Here is a 21,611-nt window from a genome sequence, read left to right on the forward strand (position 1 = left end):
AAAAAAAAAAAAAAAAAAAAAAAGAGAGAGAGAGAGAGTGTCTATATTTATGTGTGTATGGTGTGTGTAATGGTGTGTGTGTGTGTGCATGTGTGTGTAATAAAAGTAGACAGTGACATACGAACACACATATCTAAAAGCAATGTGAGCAAGCTTGCATCATTAGACCTCCCAAGGTAGAAATAGTGTGGTTATCCATAAACAATAGAAGTAAACACAGTGTGGTGGTGTCCAAGGGATAGAAGACTATCTAGCCATTAGTAACAACAGGAAGAACTTGGAGGACCAAGCACAGCGCTCACCAGGTAAAGGTCCTTCCTGCCAAACTTGACAACATGAATTCGATCCCTGGGACCTACCCACATGGTGGAAGGAGAGAAGTGAGTCCCTTTGACCTCCACTCACACGCCTTAGCTCACATGCCTTAGTATGCTCACACACAAACAAAGCAAAAACCTAAAGAGATTTCTGTAAAGTATCAAGGTGTGTGCAATAACAGACGAAATGTGTCAGGTGAACTAAACCAGACAAGAGAAGACACATACTGTATGAGCTCCCTAGAGCAGACAAACTCAGAGACAGAAAGTAGGTGGCTACTCACTGAGTGGTGGAGGGAATGGGGATTACTGCTTTAGAAGTGAAATAACTCACTTGAAATATGAAGCTAGAGAGGGTGCTGAAGACAGTAGCTCAGCTGGTAGTACTTGTGGCATGGGTGAAGCCCTGGGTCTAATCTCCAGCACTGTATAAGCTGGGCATAGTAGTACAGGCCTGTAATTCCAGCACTCTGGAGGTAGAAGCAGGGAGACTAGAAGTTCAAGGCCAGTCTGGGCTGTAAGTAAAACCCAGCCTCAGAAAGAAAAGTTACCGAGTGGCAGAATGTGGTGGTGGTGGTGGTGGGGTGCAAAAGCTTGGGAGTATATTCAATGCTATTGAACTACATAATTAAAAATTATCAAAATGGGCTCAAAGTGGTTCACTGAAACCGTCCCATGGAAACCTCATTTCAGGAGCTAGTGAAATGGTTCAGTAGGTAAAGGCCTTTGCTACCATCCTGATGACCTGAGCTCGTGCCTCAGAACCCACACAATATAGAAGTAGAAAAAGGCAACTCCTGCTTTGCCCTCTAATCTCCCCACACTGTGGCCTGCTTGTCTATACATGCTCACACACAACAAACATGCAAATGCTAACATGTGTATTTATTTAACACACACACACACACACACAACCTCTGGGGCCAGAGAAACAGGTCAATTCCCACTCTCTACGGTGAGCAGTTCAAAATTGCCTGCAACTCCAGTTCTAGGGGGATCTTCTGCCTATGACCTCCAAGGACATCTGCACTCTCGTGCACATATCTCCCACCACATATATACACTTAATTAAAAAATAAAACAGTCATCAAAACAAAGCCTTTTTTATTGTACAGTAAAAAGAAAATACAGAAAACCTCACTGTGATCTCAAAAGGTAACTTAAGGAACCAAGAATGGCCCTTTATATGATGCGGTTTCTCAGCTTCCCCTTCCCACTGAGTCAGAGGGTGCTGACACAATACTCCCGCGTCCTTGCAGAAGACACATTTCCAAAATCTCTGGACCACTCCAGTAGCCTGCTTTTATGCAATAAATAAAAAAGGCCTATACAAGGACCTATCGTCAAAGCCTACAGTTGAAGGAAGAGCAGGTGAGGTGGCATAGCCACAGCTCACCTGTAGGGATCTTCCTAAACTTGCTTGTCACTGCCTCCTAAAAGTGCTCCTGGTAACCCTTCTTCATTTTGCCCCCTCAGGTTTAACTAGAGAACAGTTCTTCAGGGTCTGAGGCTTGAGCCCACCTAGAAGTTTCTCTCAGGAGCAGGTCAGTTTCTTGCCCTGCTGTAGGTTTCTTAATCCTTGCTCCTTAAGATTATTTAATAACCAAATAAGTCTGAGCTCAGCTCTCATCCATAGATGAGAAACCCAGGGTACTGTTGCATAGGCATTGGCCTGACTTTAAGCTTTAAAAAAAAAAAGAGTGAATGCTAGCCATATTCTGTGCTAAGAGGGAGGATGAGGCCCAAAGCCATGACAAGAGAAGCCTCTGGAAGAACAGTGTCTCTTTGTTTTGAGACTGGGGAATCCAATGGTTAAGGACCCCAGAGAAACGGAAGGGGAAGGGCTGAAAGATGTCCACAGAGCTTCCACTGAGAGGGTCACTCATTTGGGATAGCACAGGGGTGTTCAATAAAGATGGAGTCAGACCAGGATGTCACAGAAGAAAGCCAGAAAGCTGTTAGGACTTGGATCCCAAAGAGAGATTCCCGGTGTGACTATCACTAGGGAATCCTTGCAGGCAGCACCAGGTTGATTTTCTAAATCAACCATGGCACTGAGTTCCCTGCCAGCTCATAAAATGCTTCCCAGATCTGCCTTTATTAAACAGTGTAGGAGGCTGGGGTGGGGGGTGGAAAGTAGAAAGAAAAGTTGCGGGTGAATTACATTTTAATTTCATTTCATTTTAGATGCAGTCTTTTTCAGTCTTGCGTTATTCCAGGCTATCTTAAATCTAGTCAGATCCAGAATGTGGGGGCCCTGATCTTCGGCAAGGTTAGAATGTAAACCAAGCAAGCAAGCAAGCAAGCAAGCAAGCAAGCAAGCAACCAACCAACCAACCAACCAACCAACCAACCAACCAACAATAACAATAGAGTTCCTTGGGGCTGGGTTTATAGCTCAGTCAGGAGAACCCTTGCCTTCCAAGCATGAAGCCTTAAGTTCAGTCCCCAGCACCTAGAAACCAGAAATGTTGGTAGATGCCTGGAGGGAGAGGGATCGAAAGTTCAAGGTTGCCCTACATAGTCAGTTGGAGGCCAGCCTGGAATACGGGAAACCCAATCTTTAAAAAAAAAAAAAAAAAAAAAAAAAAAAAAAAAGTTTCCAGGGCTTCATAGACATGCACATTTGCAATCCCAGTTCCTGGGGACTGAGACAGGAAGCTCTCCAGTTTAAGGCCAGCCTAGGCTATGTAGTATGACCTGCTTCTTTATTATCTTTCTTTCTTTTTCTCTTAGTTTAGGACACAAGGTTTCATGTAGTCCAGGTTGCCCTTGAACTCCTGATCTCTCTACCCCAACATTTGGTGTGTGGTGTGTGTGTGTGTGTGTGCGCACGCACGTGTGTGTGTGAGTATGTATGTGCTTGATTGGTCATATTTACATTTTACACGTCAATGTGTCCCACACACTAAAGTAGAGGTCTGCATAACCTGTTGAAAGGGAACTTGTGTTACCATGTTTGGGTGGTTCCGGAGAGTTTCAGAAAAAGTTCTATTCTGCTTTATTTTGCTGCCTGTTGACATTTCCTGGTAATTCTCCTGGCATTCTGGTCACGGTACTTAAGCTTAGACCCATCCAGGTAAAGAAACATGCAAAGTGAAAACTGTGCTTTCTATATTTTAAAACCTACTTCTTCCAGATGACTGACAGCTGGTTGAAAGTGCTTATCTGGACCCATTTCCCAGGTTGAGTTGGGTTCCCAGACAACATATTGGTCCTCAGTAGTCAAGCATCCCACTAAATTTCAGCCATCCAAGGAAGCTGGAGAAGAGGTCATCTGAAACAGGATCTCAGCAACTCCCTGGCCTTTGCTCATGCTCTGTCCAGTAGGCAAAGAATCCCTAAAGCCCTGAGATAGAGAACAGCATGACCTAGAAAATGACGATGGTAAGAGATATTTATAGGATGGTACATAGGCATGTATAAGTATATAGGATGTATATAGGAAACCTGAAGAAATGAGGGAAAACCAGAAAATTCAAAGAGGAGATGGAGACAGCTGCTACATAGGAGCCTAAAGACTTATTATTGCTGGGCAGTGGTGGCGCACGCCTTTAATCCCAGCACTTGGGAGGCAGAGGCATGCGGATTTCTGAGTTGGAGGCCAGCCTGGTCTACAGAGTGAGTTCCAGGACAGCCAGGGCTATACAGAGAAACCCTGTCTCAACAAAAAACAAAAACAAACAAAACAAAACAAAAAAGACTTATTATTGGCTTCCTGGACTATGCTATTCAGGACAAGGTTTCTAGCAAGGCAAGCTGCTGTGTCAAGAGTGTTAGCTTCACACGTGTCTCTCCAGCCACAGCTAGCTGTGTGGAGAGGCCTAGAGGCCACTCCAGCCTTCCTTTTGTACCCCTACTCCAGAGGTGTCAGCCCTGAAGCCCCAGGCTCTTCTTGGGCCCATAAGAATACCAGCTCTGAAATACCAGGGGTGAGGGAGTATTCTACACAATCAGGACCTGCCTCTACACAGCTTCCTAAATGAACTAGTCCCAGCCACGCACACTAGTGTAGAAATCCAGAAAACTCACAAGCCCAATGAGGCTAACGGAAAGCTGACCAGAGGACACTGGCCATAGTGTCTTTTGGAAGCCCTCTCACAGATGAGTGTGGGATAAAGTGTATGTGCCTAGAGGCCTTTTCCTAATTATGGTTATCCAGGCATCCTCCATTTCCTGAGCTGGAATCTCCTACAGAAGTTGAGCTATCCAACTTGGATCAAAAAGCTGGACTACAGCAAGAATTCAGGGGCGTGTCGCCCACCGTTTTGGCTCTAGCAGCTGAAACTGCTTAGTTGTGCACAGTACTTGGCCAGAGTTGCCGCGTGTGGGGAAAGGAACCACGACTCCTCTCGGGGCTATTACTAAGTCACTCCACATGCGCAGGTTCTGGCCTGGCTTTCAGTGACATCCCGGGCTTCGCTAACCTTAACAGCTCTTCGTTTGGGGCCCCGCAGCTCCAATTCAAAGTACTTTTGTTGTGGCGACACCCAGTGAGAGGCCCCTACGCATGCCCGGCCCGCACCTCAGGCTCCGGCTCCTGGTCCCATCTCTCTGCTCAGGTACATGGAATGCCATGCACTGCTTGCGCTCACACTCATATGAACACACCCACACGCACGGATTCCCCCTCCAACGCCGCCCTCACATGTGCACAAGCCCGGCAGATTTCCTTTTGTGCTCATTTTGCGGGCCTCTGGTTCTCCTCTCCCGTGGCCACTTTCCTCCTTGGTCCCCTGGCCTGCCTCCTTCCTCTTCTGCCCCTCTGTCCTTGCTGCGCCCTGGAGAGAAGAGGCAGCCGCGGAGGTGTGATCGACGCATCCCACGAGGGCTGAGTTATGGGAGAAGGCTGGGACTGCAGGGCTGGCCTCCGGCCTGCGCCCTGTTTGTTTTCCCTTAGCCCCCTGAATGCTAGATTAAGATGTAAAGATTACCCCGGCCGAATAATGCCGGGAGTCAACACTCAAGCAAACAAAAGTGCTTGCACAACTCGCCAACCCCGCTGGGACCCGGGCCGCGGGCTGGGGGAGAGAACGCGCTCCTCGCTGCTAATTACAAATAAATGATGATGTGCTCACTAAGTAATTGATTTAATGACGTTCCTATGAAACTATTAAACCCGGGTGGAGGTCAGGCTGGAGGCGCCCCAGAGCGCCCATTGTGGGCTGTTTAACTCCACCAGGCTCCTCCGAAAGACATCGGGGCTAATAGGTGAAGTCACAGCTGCTCCGGCTGACTTTCTCCGAGCGCCCGGCCGGCCGCGGGCACCGCGCGCCCTCCTCCTGCCGCGCCCTTGTGTCCCACCGCCCGCGCCCCGCGCCGGCCAGCTTACCCACGCCTCTCCCAGCCCTGCCGCCAGCTCCCGAGGGCCTCTCCAGAGGGATCCCGGGTCTCTTTAAGAGCGGCGAAGTTGAGCACAGAACTTGTGCGCTCCGCCAGCAGTCGGCTGGCTGCCTGCACTGCCGCCCACCCCTTCTTCACCCCACCCCCGCCACTTCTTGCAGGAACTTCAGCCAGTGTGCCATTCAGGGTGCCCGCGCGCTCTTGGCAAGGAGCCTGGAACCCAAGTGCGTGCCCAGTGCACTGACGGGGGCGGGGCTGGCGGGTGTGTGTAGTTGTGCTTGGGTGTGTTTCAGGTCAAAAGGCTACCTTTCTTAGTCCCTTACCCAGCCTTGGGACCTGTTTGTTCAAAAAGGTTGTAGAAGTAGGGATAATGAAGTACGGAAATAAGTAAAAAGCGCCCCTCCTCATCAACTCACTTGGGCCGGAGTTTAGGCCTACCAGCTTCCACCCTGGATTTTTTAGAAGTACCTCTGCCAGCGACCTGGCCCAACTAGTCACATTGCTGCCCTGCAGATACTACAGGGTTGAAGAACCTTAGGCCCATGTGTTAGGGCTTACAGGAGGTTTTTCTCTTGCCCTCCCTCCTTCCCTAGAACACATAGCCTATCTTGAGGTAAAGGGACACAGGCTCTTTCTGTTTTTTACAGCAAGGCTGTTAGTGGGAAATAGAACCTTCCTTATTGAACTGGCTAAACAGAGCCCCTGGGTTGAATGGAGGGAGTACATCCAAGATGGAAAAAGTCAAATGTTGCAAATAGATCTACAGTTAGGGGTATTAAACCCCTCTGACAGATAGCAAGAGCCCAGAGAGAAGGAGGGACTGCATCATCTCTCCACCTGCCAGGGGCCTTCTGTTGAAAGAGAAGGCCCAAACCCAGCTGGAACTCCATGCCCTGAGATAGGAGGAGGGGGGCTTCAGGCTGCCAAAGTCAATTTGCCAGGATACCCTGGCCTCTCCAGACAGCCAACTCTTGTCTCTCCTCTTTGAGAAGCTATAGTCAACTGGTTCTTGAAGCATGGGTTAATTTAGACCACAGTCGGTTGGCTGTAGACTTCCTTTTCCTTTTTCTTCTCTCCTTTTTAGAAATTTCCAAACGCTGGAATAAATTTGTATCTGGGTTTGGGTGTGGGGCCACCTTAAGCAGAGCATGGCTTCTGTTCTCAGGTGTCATACATCAGGGAATACTTCTGGTGGAAATAATTTCAGAGCCTTTCTTGAGGCCTCAGTTTCCCCTTCTGTAAAAGTGGATCCTAAGAGCTTGGTTGGAGTCCTTGTAGAGCCTGTATTTGTTTGTGATTTGTGACTGAGACCTAGAGAGCAAGGTATCTTAGTAAAGAGGCCTGTTTGTACGGAGCTTGTGTCTCTCTTTGTAGGATCCAGACAGGTTAAAGTGTTTTCCCCTGGGCAAAAAGGATTAAAAAAGAGGGGTTATCCAAACCCAAGTGGTCCTGTGCATCTTCCTTCCCCTTCCCAAAGGCTGTCTGCATGTCCTTATCCCCCCGCCCCCACCCCTTTACCCCAGTCCCTCAAACTCTTTTTAACTATGGCTGCTGACTACATTCCTGCCGCCCTCAGTGTAGGATGGTCACTTCTCTTCAGCCTGCAAATGAGAAGTGACATTTCAGCCAACCCATAAGCAGAGCATGGGGACACAGGCCCATTGACAGAGCTCAGCCCAGGGGCCGGCTGGCTCCACAGCATCCGAAGCTGCCTTAATTAATACCATCTTAAATAGTCCAGCAGCCACCGAAGACAAAGTTGAAGAAAGACTTTAAGGCTGAGTGCCCCTCGACAAGCTCCTTTCCCCATGTCATTCAATATTTAATGCACCCGCTTGTAATGCAACTACTGGTGTTCCTTTCTCAGCAAGGACATTATTTTTTCACGGTGCCCATAGCCAGGGAAAGCCCTTTAGGCAAAGAAAATCAAAATGTTTGTTGTTTTGGATGACTCATAACTCTTGTTTAACACAAGCACTTTCAGGCAAGTATAACAGGCGAAGCCTCCAAAGCAAACAACACAATCCTCGTGACAGAGCTGAACACAAAAAGCACATTGTCTTGAGGAGTACCCCTTTCTCTGGTGCTAGATGGGGGCCTGTCTCCCAGTGAACACCACGACGCCATTTCACTTTTGAACTATTGTTTTTGAGTTATGCCATGTGGTCAAAAGGAGGGAGACGGGGGTTGTTTCCAGGCTCCTGAGACAAACGAGTTGCCTTTTCAATGAAATCCCCCCGCGATCCTTGAAAACGGAGTTTAAATGTCACCTCCGCCTTTCTAATGGGCACAGGGCTGGAGGCGACCCTTCAAAGCGCCTGAGTGATAAACGACCCTTATTAAATATGGCCCGGACTGCTGGGAAAGTATGGCTCTGGGCCTGCGCACCGAAGAGCGCCCCTCACTGGAGGGTCCGGGAGCCGCAGGAACCTGGATCATCTAGGGATAGAGGCCCCAGGACCTGCTCTGGGGTGAGAGCTAGAGTGGGGAGCTCGGGTGTAAAACAACTTCTTATCTACCGCCCCATCCCCAGAGCCTCCGCCTGGAAGATTGGTGCGTTTCCCCCCTGACTTCTTTTTGTCGGTGACCCAGTGGCGTCTGCAAGTCTGAGCTGCAAAGTTACTGATTTGCAGGCCGCATGTTAAGGCAGCCCATGTAAGTAATTTCTCCGGGCACCCCAGCAAAGGAGAACAAATCGCTGACAAAGGCGAGCGCTTTCGATTCAGCGGCGTCGTTAAGGCAACCCTGAAGTATCCCTCTTATAATAAGTTCCACTTCAAAGCGTTTCTCATTGAGCGGTGACTGCTTCGCACTTTTATTAAGTCCGGGCTTTTTCACTCCGAGGAATCATCTGTTTGGTTATTTTTCATCGTGTTTATTTTTCACTATTCACACAGTACTTGTATTAAATAAACAAAGAACAATCGCTCTACAAATAAAAGTGCTTAGGTGGGGAGAGAAGGAAGAGGTACTGGGGACCAGGCTCCCCTGCCTCTCTCCCTACCCTCTGACATCACTACCCCCACCCCCACTGGGCTTTCTCTCCTCTCTTCATTCTTTCTTCTTCCTTTCAAGCCAGGAGGTTCTATAGGGGAATCATCATCAACAACAGAAAGCTAATATATATGATATGCACATATATATCATACATTTCTAATCTTTGCCTATGTGTTTCTGATGAGGTGAGAATTGGCTGAATTAACTGGCCGTGAAAGTAAGGGTCACTGCAACTGTATCTTAATAGAGTGTCTCAAATCGCTGTGGACAGCCTGCCAGCGACTCTCCTGGCCCTGCCCATTGCCATAGCAATTCTGATGCTCCGTGTGGATGTACCATAAAAACAGTAGTTTGAATTTCAAAAACATGCCTTTGAACTTCTCCCTGCCTGATTAGGCAGTTGCTGGATGTGTGAATATGTGCTCTGGGATGTCCCTTCGTGGGTGTGGGGTCTCTGAGAGGTTTTGTTCACGGGGAGGGAAAGTGTGCTGACTACCCCAGGGTGCTTTCTCTGTGATTCTGTTGTCTTTCCAGACCTAGAATGTTCCTGGGGTTTCGGGTGGTGTTTGGGTAAGGCACTGGCAGATGGCAGGGAGGTGGTATCCGTGTAACTAGATGGATAGATTCTTAAGTCTGTGGATTGTTTTGTTTGCCTTGTGATAACATTCCGTTTTTTTGTTTTGTTTTGGTTTTGTTTGGTTTAAGGTGACCACTTGAGAAATGCAGTTGTCTTTCCTGCTCTGTTCTCCCTGGTTGTATTTCCTAACCACACTGGGACAGAGTGGTGGCCAACAAGGCTCCTCTCCAGTGACACAGCACTTGAGAGGCGGGTAGACAGTTGGGCCCAGTTTTCAAGGCCTTCAGGCCCCAGGATCAGGACACTTGTGTGGCCACCTCCAACTCAAGAGGACATACTTCTCACCAAGTAGCTCTTGCTAAGGCTTTCTTAACATTCATTTTTACCAAAGAATATTTGAATAGGAGAAATATATAAACAAGGAAGAACCGTGTGTTTGCAGAGCCTCCTGGCCTGGAAAACAAAGATAGCCGATTCAGTGTTTGCAAGGCCACGTTTTTTGTTTTGTTTTTTGTTTTTTTTGCAGAGGGAAGATGAAGTCTTTGATGATAGCCAACTTAGTGTCAATAAGTGGCTTTCTTTGAGACATATTCAGATGGGAACGTCTTGCTTGCCAATTGCCATAGAAATCTTAACACACCATGAAGATTGTCCAAGCGCCAAGCCTTCCGTTCTGGACTAAATTACTTTGAAGTGGCTCAGGACGAGCAGTGGTCAATTTTAACTCTATAGACTGGACAGAGGAGGCTGGGAGTGGGAGATTGTGCGTTTTAAAGCAGAAAATAAGAAGGGGAAACTTGTTTTATACACTCTATACAAGCTTCTGCTCATTGTCAGATATCTTTTATCTTTTATATTTCCCATGAATGATTCATGTCTTGGTGGCTTTGTATCACCCTTCCTTTCACAAGAAACTTCATTAGAGCTGTAAGTTTTCCCATTGATCGAAGCCCTCATTTACGAGTGTTTTTCTCCCTCGTGTGCTGGTTATTGTCATGAGCCTTACAACAACTCTTGGCAACCTGTGTCACCTTTACTACACTTAACAGACCTGACTTTGAAAAGCCACTATAACCTTTTGGAGAAATGCTTATTGATGTGACTACCAATTGTTTTTTTTTTTTTTTAAATACTTGCCTTTTATCTGTTTTGTAGTGGTGAACATAAAAACAAGGAAACAGCCAGGCTTGCTAACATGTATAACCAAACATATCAATTTGAGTCAGTCACTGGAATATTCTGCTACCACAAAAAAAAGTTGCCTAACTCCTACCTACTCCAAAATACTGATTATAATTAAAAACTAAAATTTTAACTCTCCCCCTACTCCAACCTGCTATGAGCTGATTTTGGTGTCCACTCGTCAGTTCCATTCTGTAACTATGAATTGCTCCTGAGCAGTTTTGTCACCTGCCTTTATGTTTGGAACCTTATTACCTCTGACCTTATTTTCAGCAATTAGGCACTAAGAACATGACTGATTTTAATGCAAGAAGGGACTGGCTCTGAGAAAAGTATAACTGTACTTGTAACCTGCAGGGATTTGTTTTTATAAAATTTCTTGCATTTTCTAGATCAGCAGTTCTCCATCTGTGGGTTGTTCTTTTTTTTTGGAGGGGGGGGAGGCAAAGGCCCCTTTCACAGATAGGTATAATTCATAACAGTAGCAAAACTACATTTACAAAGTAGCAACAAAGTAATTTTATGGTTGGGGGTTACCCCAACACGAGGAACTGTGTTAAGGAGTCTCAGCATTAGGAAAGCTGAAACCCTCTGCTTCAGATTAGATGGTAAGTAATCCAAGCTACCCCACCCACTCCCACTTGCCCCTTCTTCAGAAGTTCATAATAAATCAGGAAAAGGCACGTTCACTCCTTTAGCAACTGTTCTGTTTTAAAAGAATGACAGAGATGTGCCTTGGATAAAATGTAGCAATACATAGGAAGAATACCTTTATTACATTTGTCCATCACCATTCTTGACTTCTTTCTAAGGGAGGTACACATCTTAAGATTTTATTTTCAGTGTATCAGGAACCAATAAATTTGTGGCAGTTAACCTATTCATGGCAAAATACATAAAATACATATTCCTTTGTTTCATAATAAATAAACCTGTAGCATGATAAAGAATAGTGCAAACTACCATTGAAAAAGTTGTATAAATAAAACAACTCATTATACATCAGGAATACTTTGTCCTAACAAGCTTACAGTACATAAGTTATCCCACCCAAGTTCATACCTTATCTTTTCTATTTGAAAGTGAATAACAGGGAAAAAAAATCAAATAAACCTTTAAAATGTAGGATTATTTTATATTCAAGTTGTAGGTCTCTCTCTTTGTAAAGGAGGGTCTGCATGTTTCATATTCACTGTAACAATCTGAAGACAACATTAAAAGGTGTCCACGTAACAGCACCATGCACTGTACTAATATATCTATAAACTATACATAATCTCATAACACGAGGCAAAAAGACGTGCAGGAAGAGTCTCAAGTTTTCACATTACCTTGTCCATTCAAGTAAGCTTAAAAATATATTTTATATTTTCCCACTTTCTTTTCCTTTTCTTTTTTTCTTAAATAAACAATGGATCATAAATGACAATCTTTCGCCAAAATGTATAATATATTTCTTTGGTGTGCTTTGAACTCTTCCAGAAAAAGATCTCCAAAAATAAATTAATTAAAAACTGTACAAATAAAAGTATTCACAGACAAGTTATTAACAAGGACAAGACTACATTAACCACTCACAGCACACAAAACAAATTTCTACAAATCATGGGGGAGGGGTGTCTTCAGGGTCTCTGAGGATAAATTAGTACCTTTAGCATATGTGTATGGTGCTTCTGATGGGCTACAGTTTGCACAGGAGATGTGTTGTACCAACCGAACATAAACTGACTAAGAGTTATTGTCCTAGATCCTTGACCCTTTGTGTCCTGGCTTGACAGCTCTGGCAAAGGTCACACATTCATCAGCATTTGGTGGTTAACTATAAACCTTTTAAAAATTTTAACATGTATAGCAACTCCTCCTCTTGTAAAATAAACCATACACTTCCCATGTCATTACAAACGGAAGATTCAGTCCTTGTGGCACAGATGAAAGGAAATGCATTAAAAATAAAGACCTTTTTTTTTTTTATTTAAAAAAAAGTCAATACAGTAGTATAAAAGAGGAGTTGGCCTGTTTTTTTTTGTTTGTTTGTTTGTTTTTTAAATCTTTTAAAAATGGATAGGATTTACCCTAACACTTCCTCAGACATCACTTTGCCTATTGGCATCCCAAAGAACTTATGGTGAAAACCATAACTCCTTATTACCCAACAAGTTTGGATACAGCCAGGAGGCAGCATCTGAAATTCCCTATTTAAAAATCAAAACACAACCCAGCAGAGGACAGAGAAAGCACTTGAATTACTTCTGGTTTATAAAAGATCACAGTTTCCCAGTTGTCTGTCTCAGTAGCTTCTCTCCATTTCTGCTTGAACAATCACAGTAGCAGGGTATATGGAGCTATCTTAAGGTGGCTGCACTTGGCTTGACTTTTGGTTTTTGTTTTTGCTTTTTTTAAAATCACACAAGTTACTGAAGGAACAATCCTGTATAAAAATATCATGTTACATTGAGATTGATAATAAAAGCAGGGGAGTTAAAGTGATAAAATATTAGAAACCAAAGTTGTTTGTTTGATTGTTATACAAAGACTTTTGGATACAGGTACAGTCCAGGATCTGTTGTCAATGCAGCAAATGTGTGTTTTACAATCAAGAGGCCTTTGCAGAATTAAGTCTCTACCAGAAGGCTCAAAAGCAGCCCTCTGAGAGGCACTCTGGGACATGGAGGGGTCCTGGTTGATGTATTAAGTTCTGACTTAATATTCTTCCCCCCCACCCCCCGTTTAATACACACACACACACACACACACATTGTATTGGCAGTGTATATCTCAATTTTTCCACTCTTCCCTTGATAGAATCTGACACCAGGCCTGTCCCCCTGCGATGTACAAGTCCGACTTGGTTGCTGTTTACTTGCTATTACTTCCCCCTCCAGTGCTAGAGATTGAACCCAGGGCCTCGTGCATGCTAGGCAAGTGCTCTACCACTGAGCTACATCCCTGGTCCTGTTTTATTTTGTGGTTGTGTTTGTTTCTTTTAGGAGAAAGAGGAAAGGAAAAAAGAAAAGAAAAACAAAACAAAACAAAAAAACCAACCCACAACCAAATATCTTAATTAAATTAATTAAATGTACAAACACCATAGGGTTTCATACTGAATAAATAGGGCTAATTAGACCCGGTGGCAAGTCTGAGTCACCAGTTTGTCTCAGGCTCAGCATTGTTTCAGGTTAGGACATGGTCCAAGGACTCCCACTTACTACCTCACTTATTAATAATAATTCTAATGTATCGTCCGCATGACTTCAGGGTTCCCATACATTTCCTCATCTTCAGACTCAGAGGTGGTTCCATTGCTGGAAGGTGTGTGGAGATGGCTGGGGGCCCCGCTGGCCTGGCAAACATACCACTCATTGAGGTTGGTCACCTGAGGGGACAGAGTGCTGGATCGACTCCTGGTTGGGTCCAGCACAGGGGACAAAGGGTCACCCACGGGAGTCCCCACCGATGAGTAGCCAAGAGCTCCAGGCGAAGGTGGGGGGGACTTGCAGTGAATCTTCATGTGCTTCCTCAGAGAGCTTGGGTGGGTGTACGATTTATCACAGCCTCGAATCTTACAGTAGTAGGGCTTGTCGCTGGTGTGGACATGGGAGTGTTTCTTTCGATCGCTGCTATTGGCAAACTTCCTATCACAACCATCAAATTCACATTTGAAAGGCTTTTCCCCTGTAACAAAACACAGGAAAGGTTAGCAATAGCTTCCCAGAGACCTCTCATATGAAGCAGCCTTAGATTAGAACTAGGGGTGCATCCCCCGCATTCCTGAAGAACCTCCAGCTTTATTCCTTACTATAATATCCAGATAGGTAAGAAAGAGACACTGCAAGAAGTGGCCTGTGTCTATTGTCCTGAAGGCTTTGCTTAGACTTGGCTTGTGAGGGACCTGATGGTCTTGGAGCAGCAGAGAGATCAGAATGAAGTCCAGGATGTACCTTTGAAGGCCACCAAGGGCCTCCATGCTATGCCTCCCCCCCATCCCCAGCACACACATATTCCCTGTGGTCTGAACACAGAAAAATGCAAATGGAAAGATTCTCCCTATTGAGATAAACCCTATTTCCAAAACCATGAGTGCAGAGTGAGAATCCAAGAGAAAGAAAAATAGACACAAACATATAAATTAAGTTTACAGTAGCTCGGGCACAGTAAGATGACAATGGCTTATGAAGAGTAAAAGGAAAGAGAAAACCAGACCCTCCTCCACGCCTTAGAAATAAAGACACCTGTGAAACACAGTCAGTCCTACCCTGAGATTTTTACAAGGCTGGCTGGACAGAGGTCAGGCCATTATCCTACCAACTATCCCTATAACCCCAGGTTAACAGGAGGGGGAGCATGGTAACAGAGAACCTGAGTGGACATTACTAAGTGCACCCTCAGCAGGATCTGCCTGTACCTTGTGCCTAAGGAAACTCATGCTGACAGCTTTCTTCACTCCTTAATAAGCTAAACTATTTAAAAAACAAAAACCAAAAAAAACCAAAAACCTGAGGTCTTTTGGCCTATCACCTCGTTTAATTTATCTAACAGCTCCAGGAACACAATTCCTTAAACACAAGGCCAGAAGTGAGACTGCTTAGTAAGCTGTTAGCTAGGGAAATTTAGCCATATCACTTTGGCTTATAAACAAGAGAAGACAACAGATTATTATAACCGAGTTTTACCCCTCACCTCAATATCTACGAGCTTGATGTATTCAAGTCTAAAACTGAATAAGTCATCCCATAAAACTGTTACATACGAATTTGTCTCTTGTTCCACTGAGAGGATTAAAACAAAACAAAACAAAAAAATCCAGCAGCTGCTCAGAGACAGAACACAGGGCAATGTTCTTTGTTTTGTATAATATTTTTAAATATATAACAGTAGATAAATTTCTGTGGTTAATTATCTCATTTTCTCTATACAAATATTTCAATGAGGTCTTATTTTTGTCTTCATATTTCATCAATGTTAACTGCTCCAATGCCAGAGTATGTAACAAAACTGAAAGAATTTAAAATGCCTGAAATATAACTTTCACTAACTGGAAATACTGTTTAAAAATAAAATGAGTTATTCTTGAAATGTACTTCCAACATTAACCTATGAGTGGAAGGCAAATACAACTCATAGCGATAATCACAATATTTACAAATTCTCCACAAATTGAGTGGAATAAAACAAAATTAATCTTTTCCTATCAGAATATGAATGTCAGGATTTCTGTGCTACACTGTAAGTTCATGGTAAGCCTATTTAATATACTGTCCTTCTAAATATGTATTATATGCATTTATATTTATACTTCTAATCCTCCGTTCAATATGGAGGCTTAAGTGGTTTTATTCATTCTAAGCAAATACACTACATTTCAAATTTCTCATGTTTCTGAGCAGCTGCCATATCTTGGCTTAGAAAAAAATAAGTGTTTTGAATATGTCTGGTTCCTCCATGACGCTGGAGAAAGAGCAGCAGGACTCAGGGGATAAGGAGGAGATAAGCAAGGTAGAAGTTAGGGCATAAAGAACAGTGGCAGGAGAAAATTAAAAAAAAAAAAAAAAAAAAAGCTAGATACAATTGAACAACCCACGCTGTTTAGGGGCCTAGGAGGGAGGGCCTAACCAGAAGGGCTGGGCGATCCTAGTGTTTACCTTACAGACACTGACAGAAGGGTCATGTCAGAACTGAACTATGAAGAGTTTGGGAGACTTGGTGCTTGTAGGAAAGAGCAGTGTGGATACTGCGTAGATGTTGCCACTCCCTCTAGACACCAGCTAGAGACAGGTTATAAATGCAGCTGAGGGCACGTGGGTCAGGAAACAGGCCTTCAGGAGTGGCCTGGGGATTAGTCCTTTGATCCATCTGTTCTAGGATCCTAGATAACCCCGCAGTTATGGGAAAGCAGTATGTTAGGCAGGGAAGGAAGTAGAAAAGGTCTCTCTCTGGATACAATGCCCACTGACTCAGAAAGTCCCAGGACAGCCAAACACTAGGCACGCTATGAACTGAATCCGGAGGTGCCAGCACCCCCCTCGAGGGGCACCCCACAAGCTCCACCTGGAAGGGTCCATGCAGCCTGTAGGAGCAGGAACAAGAAATGGAACCATCCCCCCCTATCTGGAATCAGAAAGAAATATCCTGCCGCGAGGTCCCATCTACCACTTGCTGTTCCGGATGGGGTCAGAGGGCAACATGTCCTGTGGAAACCCAAAAGCCATGATTCGAGTAAGTCAGTCAACTTCTTCTTGGTCAGCTGCCACCAGCCTCCTCGGTTAAGGTCCATTCTTCTCCGGAGTCCTGGGAAAGTGGAGAGGGCCCAAAACGTCCTGCCCTGCACTGTATTTGAAAGTTCCCTTTGCCCCTAGGTGCCTGGTTATTGTAAGTATTGAAAGCATTGAGCACAGAGCATGCAGCTGGCCAGTTTTTGTTTTTTTAAGCGAAAGAGTCTCGAGGGAACTTTCCGTTTAGTAAAGAAACTAAGAACTGATCCGGGTTAGGGAAAAGGAAGGGGGCTTGGGGGGAAGGCCTGTAAGGAAAACGTCTAGCCGATCCTGCAGGTCACAGCGATGCTTTTAAGTTTTAGGGCTTCAAGAGCAAGGCTGTAGGCTAAGACCACCTCAACCAGGCTGCTCTCATAAAGGCCTCAGGCCAGTGGCCTGTGTAAGGGCCTGTGCTTGGGGGTTGCCTTCGCGTTCCAGTCCCAGATGCGCCGATAAATCAGTCAAGTGATTACTGAATGTAAACTCAGGTTACCTAAGTGTCCTCCGAGGAGTAATATTTTCTATCATATAAATCTCGACTACACTTGCCCTCCACATTAGCCGGGCGCTATTGCGCGTTCTACAGGACCAACAGGGCCCATGTCTCTATGGCCCAACGCCTCAGCCTCCTTCACCAGACCCACGGATTCCCGACGTGGGGCAGAATAAGAGGAGGAACCTCATAGAGTTAAGAGTTCTCCCCAAGTTCCACAGAGGTCTTACAGATCCGGGGAAAGCACCCTCTCTGGGTTCTGGAACCTTCTTTTAAAAGACAGAAGCCAACTTCTCCAGTGCCCAACACAATGTAACTAAGGCCTGTGGACCGCGTGTGAGTCCGTGTGTGAAGATATGTAAATGAAGTGTTGAGTGAGGACAAATGTGCAAGGGAGGTCGTGGTGTCACAAGAGTGTGTGCACGAGGTCAGGAATGTATGAATTAGTATGAGAGCGTGTGTCAGACCTCGAGTGAAAAGCTAGAGTTTCCTAGGGTCCCAGGTCTCTCCCTCAGACCTTCCTCAGCCGGCCCCAGGACCTCTCTTCCCGGGTGAGGCCACTCTGACCAGCCTACAAAACATAGCCAAACCCACGCGCCCCTCCCACGCTGTATCTCGGCAACGCGGCGGTCCAGAAAGGCCCGCGTCCCGTAGAAGAAGGGAGGTGCTACCGGGCGACGGTAGCCAAGGTTCCCTTCCCCAAGGCCCTCCGGACCTCCCGGGGCTCGGGGCGTGGGGCCTGCCGCCCGTCCTGAGTGCCTTGCTGCTGTTGCTGTTCCCGGCAGGGCGGCGGCTGGAGCGCGTTGCGGGTCCCGGCCCAGGCGGGCACGCTGGAGACTCCGCCGAAAGGGAGGCCAGCGCGGGGCCCGTGTGTGTTATCGAATTACTTATTCATAGAAAAAAAGGGGGGGGGGAGAGAAGAAGAAAAAAGAAGTCACATGTCCGGGTCATACGTCTGCGGAGAAGCAGCAGAAGGAGGGAAAAATGAAAGCGAACAGAAGGCGAGGCGGTGGCGGCGGCCGGGGACAGACACCCACCTGTATGAGTGCGCTTGTGGATCTTGAGGTTCTCGGAGCGCGCGAAGACCTTGCCGCAGCCCGGGAACGGGCAGGGGAAGGGCTTCTCGCCGGTGTGCACGCGGATGTGGTTGATGAGCTTGTACTTGGCCTTGAAGGGCTTGCCCTCGCGCGGACAGTCCTCCCAAAAGCAGATGTGGCTGCTCTGCTCCGGGCCGCCCACGTGCTCCACTGTGACGTGGTTCACCAGCTCGTGCATGGTGCCGAAAGTTTTGGAGCAGGGCTTGACGCCGCTGTCCGCGGGCGCCGGCGGACCGGCCAGCTCCTCTGGGTCCAGCCACTTGCAGATGAGCTCCCGCTTGATTGGCTGCCGCATGTAGCGCAGGAAGGCCCCGGCCGCCCCCGGGAGGTGGGGGTGGTGCGGGTGCGGCGCGGGCGCCGGCGGTGGCGCCGGGGGCGGCGCGTGGTGTTGCAGGTGGGGCCCGGGCCCCGCGGCCGCTGCGGCCGCCGCTGCGGCAGCCAGGTTCAGGTTTAAGTTCACGGCTCCGTAGCCGTGCAGGGCGGCGGCCGCGGCGGCCGCCACCGCCCCGTAATGCGCGTCCCCTGAGCGCGGAGCGAAGGGTGGTTCGGCGCGGCCGTACAGCTCGGCCGCAGCCGCCGCGGCGGCCGCCAGCCCCAGGCGCATCTGGCCGTTTAGCGGGTGGCCACCGGGAGCCCCGGGAGAGTCGTGCAGCGCGGGAAAGAGCGCGGAGCCGCCGCCGTCCCGGCCCGCGTAGGTGCCGCTGGCCGAGATGAACATCCCGGCCGGGTGGGGAGGCGGGGTCGGGTGCTGGGGGGAGCTGCTGCCGGACCGCTGCTCCCCTCCGAGCGGGGCCCCGTGCATGGCCGCCGCGGGGGCCGTGGCGGAAAGGTCCCTCCGGAGGACGAAGTCCCTGCTGTGGCCTTTGCCGCTGCTGCCGCCGCCGCCACTGTTGGTGGCAGTGTAGCCCGAGAGGGCAGGAGGAGGAGGAGGCGGGGGAGGGGGAGAGGAGGACTGGGAGGGAGGAAGAGGAGGGGCTGGAGGCGGGGGCGCCGAGGCCTGCGCGCCACTGCTGCCCCCGCCGTCGGGGTGGGTGCGGGCGCCCGGGTGAGTCCCTGAGGCCACGGAGCGGGCGGCTGGTGCGGGAGCCTGGGACAGCCTGGGGAGCCCCTGGGAGGGAGGGCAGGGGTCCTGCCCGCTGGCCTGTGCCATGTGCTCGGGTCCGAGCGCAGTGCTGGCCACGCCGGGGTCAGTGCCTAGGTCCCGCGGGTGGAGGTGCATGGCGACCGCGCGGCGTTGGGAGTGGGCGGGCGGGCCGACCAGCACCGGGAAGCCTGTCATATTCTGAAGCTGTTGGGCCTGAGCCGTTGCCAAATCCGCTAATCTCAGCGCTGGCGGGTTCCTCTTGCTCAAAGGGGGCTCCATCATAACTATACAATCAGGCCCATAGACCCTCACTGGGGGGACTTTTTCCCCCTCTGCCCGCCTTCAAAAACATGTATATATTAGGGGCTCTTTAACTTCTTGTGTCCGGGCCTCCTAACTGCTTATTCTTGTCCCCACTCTATCCTCCAGCGATTGGCAGAGTGAACACCACATTTGAGCTGCACAGTGGGACCGAGTTTTTGGAAATGGCTCGGGTGGGATTGGAGGGAGTCGTGTGATTGGCAGCTGCCTCGGCTGCGCGATTGGCTCTGGTTCAGGCTCTGGGCCCAGCGGGAAACCGCCCCCGTGTACCACACCGCCTGTGCTTTCCCTTCGTGCCCCTTCTTCCCCTGGAGCTCTGCATCACGGCTTCCCCTGAGATGCCCAAGTTTCCCTTGCAGAAAGTTTGCACTTGGCCGGCGGGCTCAGTCCTCTTCGAATGCCAGTCTCCGGGTCGACCTGCCTGGCGCAGAGCGTCTGCTAGCTCCGTGCCAAAGTGGACGGGAATGAGAGAGGTCATGGGACCTCCCCACCAGGGGTAAAGCGAGGGGGCGGGGGTTGGGGGGTGGTGGTGGAAGAAGATGAAGAACTCACTTGAACTTTCTACTTCTTCTCATGGATAATCCCTGGATGCATCTGCACTGAACGACCATCGCATTTGTAGCGGTGCCAAAAACTTATCAAATGGACCCCGTCTGTCCCTGGGCCCACGTGGAGTGCAGACTGTAGGTGTAATATGGATGATTATTAAACTATATTGTTCACAAAGAAATTTGATGGAGCGCGGCAAACTACCAAAGTCAAAATAATATATAATAAATCTTTCCTCAAAGGAACAGTCTTGCTTAGACTTTTTAGCTCATGGATTCGACATGGTTCAAAGGACCTAACCTCACACTATGCATGGGTTCTAGATCTGCTACTCCTAATTAGAGCTCACGGAGGAGGTGGGTGGGGTGAGGTGCGGTGCGAACTTTTGCCTTTCAGAGAGATACAGTATCAGGGAAGGCCAAATGGCTACTCTCCTAAGTGTAAGCCTTTAAATAAGAGATGTCTTTTTAAGCAAAATTCCTCCTTCTTGCCCAGAACGCATGCCACATATGTGCCTCGGTTTCTCTGAAAGGACCACAAGCTAGAATAGACCAAATACAATAGTTAAAAAATAAGTATCTAGTCTGTTTATTTATTAATAAAATAAACTTCCTCCTTAAACTGAAATGCCATGCTTAAAAATCATTTAAAAACTAGGATCCTATGGCCCAGGTATTTGAATGCTGTCCCTGAGACCTCACTGGTTAGGAGTTTCAATCTCCCAAAATGTCCTCTGTTGTTTAAAAATAAAATATTCTTAATTTTGTGATGTTCTAAAATGCTCAAATTCGAGCAAAAATATTTTTGCTACCTTTAATTAAATTATAAAGTAGCAATGGGAGTCGAATGTGACCCCATACACATCTGGAGGTGGGTGGAGTATGGGGTGAGTGGAAGGGGGGTCAGGAAAGCAAGATACCAGACTTAAGCTTAATTCATTTGCAGTAGGAAAGATCAACCACCCCCAAAGCTGTCATCAGATCATAGTCCTCAAAAGAAATAAGTATTATTTCAAAAGAGTTGATTTGCGAGTGCCATTGACATCGGTGTGAGCCATCTGCAGAAAGGAGCCTCCCTATGAACCTTGAGAATGCCATTTCTCTTATAAAGCTGACAAGCAAACAAAGACAATCATGCCATCACATTCCAAATGCCTTTTTCTTTTATTGTAAGTGAAGTTAAAAATCTAGGGAAAATGCAAAGGGCATAAGTAGAAACACACACACACACACACATGCAGTGTCAATGATCAAATCCACATCTATATTTGGGAAGGAGAATTCTTTGATGACTTGTTTGGGAGTCTTAAACATCTCGAGCCAGACATAGGAAGCTTGATGGAGCACAGTACCATCTGTATAGATAGTATATAAAGGGAGTGTCATGTTGGGAATTACTACCAC

General features: G+C 47.4%; 1 protein-coding gene and 1 long non-coding RNA gene across 2 annotated transcripts in view; both read right to left on the bottom strand.

Moving 5' to 3' along the window:
• The window catches only part of LOC110309239, an 86,498-nt gene extending 80,753 nt beyond the window's left edge, over positions 1–5,745 (bottom strand). The window contains exon 1 of the long non-coding RNA XR_002379677.1: positions 5,650–5,745. This is a non-coding gene — a long non-coding RNA (uncharacterized LOC110309239). The remainder of the gene's footprint in view (positions 1–5,649) is intronic.
• A 7,687-nt stretch (positions 5,746–13,432) lies between these two features.
• On the bottom strand, positions 13,433–19,961 carry Zic5 (Zic family member 5). Its single transcript, XM_021182403.2, has 2 exons — positions 18,195–19,961; positions 13,433–14,088 (listed from the first exon to the last, which is right to left on the bottom strand). Exons 1-2 carry the CDS (start codon positions 19,618–19,620, stop codon positions 13,646–13,648), a joined length of 1,869 nt encoding a protein of 622 aa, XP_021038062.1. The 5' UTR covers positions 19,621–19,961; the 3' UTR covers positions 13,433–13,645.
• Positions 19,962–21,611: the final 1,650 nt, after the last annotated feature.

The sequence above is a fragment of the Mus caroli genome, chromosome 14, assembly GCF_900094665.2.
Source record: "Mus caroli chromosome 14, CAROLI_EIJ_v1.1, whole genome shotgun sequence".
NCBI classification, from domain to species: Eukaryota; Metazoa; Chordata; class Mammalia; order Rodentia; family Muridae; genus Mus; species Mus caroli.